Below are 6,106 nucleotides of genomic sequence, written 5' to 3' on the forward strand. Positions count from 1 at the left end.
TAACCTTTCTTTTATTTCTTTAGAGGGAAATCCATTTGTCCAAGCAATACCTTAACTTCTGTGCTAGATAAAGAAATGCAGAGCAGGCCTCCACCTCCTATTCCTCATTACAAACAAACAGATAGGTAAGGAATTCATTTCAAAACAGTGTTTTTCAGTTTTGTGCTGAATTACCTGAGGAACAGGTTCCTGAGCTTCAGCTTTATATGCCCTGTGTATTTTTTTTTCCTAATCCACACAACGCTCTGGAGCTTTCAGCAAGCACTAAGATATTCTTTTCACAGAAGTAAGCCTGAAATGAAAAGAGAAGAAAATGTAGGATTGGCTATGTGATACAGAGATAGTGATAAAACAAATATTATGGAGTTTTAAAATTATTTTATAATAAATATTAGATAGTTGGGAAGAGAGTGCCATTTTGGAGAGTTGAGAATTTTTTTTTTTTAACTTTAACCATTCTCTATACAAGAGTAATGTCTTACTGGCACGGTTTATTTGGACACGTAGTAAATGTATTTTTGTTGTGTAGATGTGACTACACAGTTGGTTGAAGGTAAACTACCATTTTTATCAGATAGTGAAAACTACTGAAGGTGGGATATATAAGGCTTCCTGTTGAATAGTCTTAATAGAACAGTCTTTGCTTCATATGACCTGCCATCTTCAGATACCTGTAATTATTTTCATTTCCACTTCTGTGGGATTGCTGTCTTCAGTGGCCCTAATTCACGTAAAGAAGTCATGTGGCAAAATTAAATAAAGGGCTTTAGGCATGTATTGTAATTACTAGAAGTGAAATTTCTTTAGAGTGCTTAATTCTAAAAAATCTTTTGGAAGATCTCATACTGTCTTACTGAAAAAATTTCTACAGTGTTTGGATTTGGTATTACCCATGTATTTTTTGTTACTCTTGCTTTTAAAAGCAAGCACATGTGATCATCAGCTCACTTTAACAGTATTTCTTTTGCTGTTTCTTTTAAAAAGGCATTTTGAACATTTAATCTTCAGTACAGTATAATTTTTGTAATAAATATTACAAAATTATTGTAAATTATATTTTCTGGTAAAACCTTGAAACAAATTTAGCAATTCAGACATATTGATGTACATTAATTTAATAAAGTATGTTTTTTCCAAAAATCAGTCAACAAAGGCTTTCTGGAGCGTTAAGGTACTTCTGTTGAAACATAATTTAGAAGTGCATGCCATTTACCAAAGCAGTATACATGTGCACACTGAGACACTATGTGAGTTTGTGATTTCAGTTTACTTTGTATCTTGTTTTTCATGCATGTGAGTAACATCTAATATTCTTATAATTTCAGGAGTAGTGGAAATATTGGCTTATCCAAACCATTAAAAGAAGAGCCAGTAATTGACTACTTTGATGTCCAGGACTGAAGTGATTGATGTATAATCATTCAGATGTATCAGAATCATGTTGATTATGATACAGAAGTTTAAAGGTGAAGATACTAAGTTATTGTGTGAGGTGCTTTTTGATTATCTGTCAAATGATCAGTTGTTCAGCATATTCATGATTTAACATCTACAGTTAGATAGATTGTGATAGTTTAAAAAGTTATGCATTTTAACAGTTTACGTGAGTGCATAATATCTAATAGTAGTATAGCTTTTTAAACCTGGGTTTGTTGCAATTTTTAATCTAATGTGCTGTCAGAATGATGTATATTTTCGTTGATGCCTTCAAAGCAAGAGAACTGGTGGTAATCAAATGTATTTTTGAGATATTAAGAACAACAATAAATCACTATGATTTATTTTGACAGATCATACACAAATTTAAAATAGACCAGAAATAATCTGTGATAAAAATACTGGTCAGAAAATTTTCAAAGTATTTTCATGTTTTATTAATCCACTTTTGTGTTAATGGGATAAATTTAGGAATTTGAGTTACTCTTTTACATGGAAGGAAATATAAAACTTAAGTATGAATATATAGATAAATGCCTATTAAGAGCGCAGACTTTCTGTAGTATCTGAAGAACCAGCATTTGGGGCAGGTGGGGATTACAAGTTACTTTACTTTATCTCAAATTTGATGTGTTAAAACAGAAAAAAAACCAAACAGGCAAAAACAAAGGAAAAAACCCAAGCCAAACAACAACAAACCCAACCCTACAACACAAGATTACTACTATAACTTGGTTTAGTAGTACTTAATAACATCATCTTTGTTCAAGACCTTGAACAAAATCAAAAATCAGACTTTATATGTATTTTGGTGTTCTGTGCATGGTTTTATTGGGGCTTACATTTTTTTCTGTACTGTGCAAGCTTAAGATGAATGTGTGAGGTTTGGTTTAAGTATGTTATGAATTTGGAATAATATTTGTAAAATTTATAAGACCATCTGCCTAAACTGTTTGACAGTGGAAGATCTTTGTTTTATGGAAATGCCATCAACAAAATGGGATGACAGTTTAAACACTGAAAGAGACCAGAGTGGTCTTATAGATGGTGAATTGTTTCCAGATCTTGATTTAAGATAGATGAGTAGCTCTCTGGGAGAGGAGATTGTAGGTCTGATTGGAAGAGGTGGTACAGCTCTGAATTTGAGTTATATCTGTTCTCTTGAGGAGAAGGGTTTTTATATTAATAACTTTAGGAACTCTGACACTGATGCACTCTTTTTCTTGATCCTTGTGGTTGCTATAATTAGCACTAGAGGTGAGTCCACTGCACTGCATCAGAGGCTGCTGCTAAAAGGGCCTTAGCATGAAGAAGAAACAGATCTAGCAGGTGACTTGGTCATCTGTTGATTTAATTTTCAGCCAGCATGTTGTAGTGTGAGATTTGTTGCCAAGAAAATGGAAGGCAGTTATGCATGCTTAGATTCACTTAGAGTTATCATATGACCCTGAGCCTTAACTAGAAAGCATTCTGTGGCTACATTCCAATTGAACAGCTCATGAAACATGAAAGAACGAGCAGCAAATTCATAGACCGTATCTGTCCCCCAAACGTTTTGAAAATTAAAATGCATGCTATTATCATTTATTTTTGTAGGAGTTTGTTGTTTCACATTTTTAAAAATGCAGTCTTAAACTTTTTGAAGTGCTTCAGGTAGAACAGGTACCCTCAGGAGTGTTCAGGCTTCTAATTTATATGTAGTGATTTAAATTGGGTTTATGTATTTTTGTCTAATACTTTGTGAACAGAAATGAAAAATGAATCAATACAGCTTATATTGCCACTAATTTCTTAAGCAAATTACGGTTTGATTCTACAAGGTGTAATGCCTTGGTAAGGTCAGCTGAAGAATAAGTTACTCTGCATCTTTCCAGGAACGTATTTCTTCAATCCCTTCATTGTAAGGAGTGAGTATATGTATGAAAAGCTTGCAGACATGTGCCAGCTCAGTGTGACCAAATGAAGGTTATTTCTGATTTTGAAACTCAGAGCTATAGCACTGAGTTAATACAGCAAGGATTTCAAGCTAGTAAGACCTTTAGGGAGAATGTACATAGTTATACTGCAAAGGTAGGGTTCTGGACAGGAGCTGGTACACATTTCCAGTGAACTGAGTTAGATGCATATACACTGGAACACATATAGACCCAACATTACAGAAAACCAAGGTGATTTAGTTTATAATAAATAGAATAAAGCTGAAGCCTTCTAACTTTTCACAGTTTCACATGAATATAGTCAAAACATCACATTTACACCTCTGATTTGAAATTTAAAACTTAAAAGGTTTTCATAGCATTATTTTTAGCTCTGCTTTTCGGAATTCTCATCAGATTATGGCTTTAAGAAAAAAATGTGAACCTTGTTGAGATGCACTTCAGCAATCAAGTATCTGCCACTGCTTGTAATAAGAAAACAGAGGTAGTCTTTAGCTTCTCAAGAATTATTACTGAATCTTTTAATACTGAGAAGTCATCCTTCCATCACTAACCTCTTAACTACATGAATGTTAAAAGATTTTTATAGATCCATATGTCACACGTCTCTAAATCATGGCTGTTGGAGCATACCTGTAGTTATTAAGCAATGTGTCACATGTGCCAAATCTTTCTTTTAATGCATTTTAATAACTTGGTTAAAACCACAATACTATACCTTTTACCCATGAAAGTAATACCAAAAAGAAAAGTATTGATATTTTTCTCCCCAGAACAGTTACATTAGCCTCAAGGAATTCAGCAAAGGTTAACAGTGGTGCTGTCCTCTCTGTTTTTGTTTGCTTTTGCTGCAATGTATTGGTGACTTTCATATGGAATAGTAATAAAGGATGTCGCTTTGATATATGTGATAACTCATCCTTAATATTGCACGTGTGCCTCATGGAAATATTTTCCAAATAGCTATTTTGTAAATCTGAGCTGGCCTTTACACCTTTTATCTAATAGAAAAATGAGTGGATAAAAGAAGTGCATCAATGAAGTCAGTGGCAAAAATCCTATTGACATTACTGGAACTATGACTTCAGCTTTGATATGCTAGTAATTTTCCAGAGCCCTAAGAATAATATTGTTCCCCGTAAATTTATTTCAAAAAAGTACTTTGCAATAAACATCTTTTGAAATAAGTTCTGTGATGTCAGTTGGAATTCATGCAACTTCATGAAGTGCTTTTAAAATTGTGTATAAAATAGGCAGATGCTATGGCATTTGGGCTCTGCTATTGCCTATCTGTGTTGTTTAACATGTTTAAAGTGCTCTGAATATTCAGTGCATGGGTTTAACTTAAAATTGTATAAGATGTATAAGTAGACTTCAATACCACTGTTTCTGTGGCAGTTTTGTACAGTATCTGCCTCATAACTAAATGAGCAAAGTAAAATTGTTTTACAACACTTATTTGTTGATAGATTTATATTTTACTGGATTTTTTCAAGTTACTGATATAAAATTACTTTCTTTATAAACCTAAAATAAATCTAAATTGAAAGTTCAGTGCTTTGGAGTTGTTTGCAAACTTTGTCTTGGTATTCCAGAGTTGGAACACTGAGACATCACAGAGAAACAGTAAAGACTTTAAATGGAAAATTGGGGAGTCCTTTTCCTCAAATTTTGAAATAAAAGTATGATTTCTTGGATTTGAAGTGGTTTTTAAATGTGTGCTGTATGGAGAATGAAGCAAGTAAAGAGGGCTCCCCAGGAAATGGAGATTGTGCTATCTTCTTGGAATTCAGAAGTACAGGAGAAATGATTTTAAATAGAAATGTACATTTTGGTTATCTGAAAAACTCTTTATTATGTCAGCCTAAATGCTACTTGGCAATAAAATGTATGATTTTAACTGATGGTCCCTTCATTGTTGTTTGTCCATCATTCAGTTGTAATTGTGACTGTAAAGGAGGTTGGGGGGGAAGTGGGTACTAATGTAACTTTAAAGCCCCTTTGCTCATTAGGTGTAACAAACACAGAATGATAAATGGAGGTGGAAGGATGATGTAAAAACTTTATCATCAGAGTTCAATAAGTGGCAAGAAGACTCAAAAAGCAAGCAGTCTGAAAATTAGAAGTTTGAAATAATTTGAACTTGCCCCCTCTGGAAAGTTTTATACCAGGCCATGCATTTCCAACAGCAAAAGCCTGACGTGATATTTCAGGTGAAGGGCAAGATGGCTTCAAAAATTCAGTAAGTGATCTGAGATTGAAGAATTCTTGAAAGACAGCTGGAAAGTTTTTGTCTTGCTGCCTCAGCTGCCAGTAAGTTTGGACTTTCTTTTCAGGATATTTTTGGAGGATGAAGATGGCATGCTGCAGGTGTATAAACATTGGAAAACAGATCTTAACTGGAAATCTTTGCCTGAAAAAAACACTTGCGTTTCATTTCATTTCAGGACTGTCATTGACTAGACGGTGACCAAATATCTCATCATTTACCAGTGTGAGGAAATGGCAACAGAAGAGACAAATCAATTTTGTTTTCTCTTCACTTGTACATGTTGGATATATGATTAGATAGAATAATATTGTTCAAATAATGTTGGATTTAGAGTATTTTAGTCTTTGCAGATGCTGAATTCCCAGCAGAAGTCTTGCAATTTAACAAGCTTTACTAAGATGCTGAATTCCAAAGATGGTTGATGTGCAAATTTTTGTCTGTATACTTAATGGTTACTTAA

The 6,106-nt window shown here is 33.6% G+C and overlaps 1 protein-coding gene across 2 annotated transcripts in view; it reads left to right on the forward strand.

Moving 5' to 3' along the window:
• NFX1 (nuclear transcription factor, X-box binding 1) overlaps positions 1 to 5,274 on the forward strand; it is a 63,336-nt gene extending 58,062 nt beyond the window's left edge. For both annotated transcript variants that reach the window (XM_050310700.1, XM_050310690.1), the window contains exons 23-24: positions 24 to 125; positions 1,326 to 5,274. In XM_050310700.1, coding sequence (XP_050166657.1) covers positions 24 to 125; positions 1,326 to 1,401 — 178 coding nt within the window. In that variant the 3' untranslated portion in view covers positions 1,402 to 5,274. The remainder of the gene's footprint in view (positions 1 to 23; positions 126 to 1,325) is intronic.
• Positions 5,275 to 6,106: the final 832 nt, after the last annotated feature.

This window comes from Myiozetetes cayanensis, unplaced genomic scaffold (genome assembly GCF_022539395.1).
Source record: "Myiozetetes cayanensis isolate MyiCay16 unplaced genomic scaffold, myiCay2020 scf1, whole genome shotgun sequence".
Classification (NCBI taxonomy): domain Eukaryota; kingdom Metazoa; phylum Chordata; class Aves; order Passeriformes; family Tyrannidae; genus Myiozetetes; species Myiozetetes cayanensis.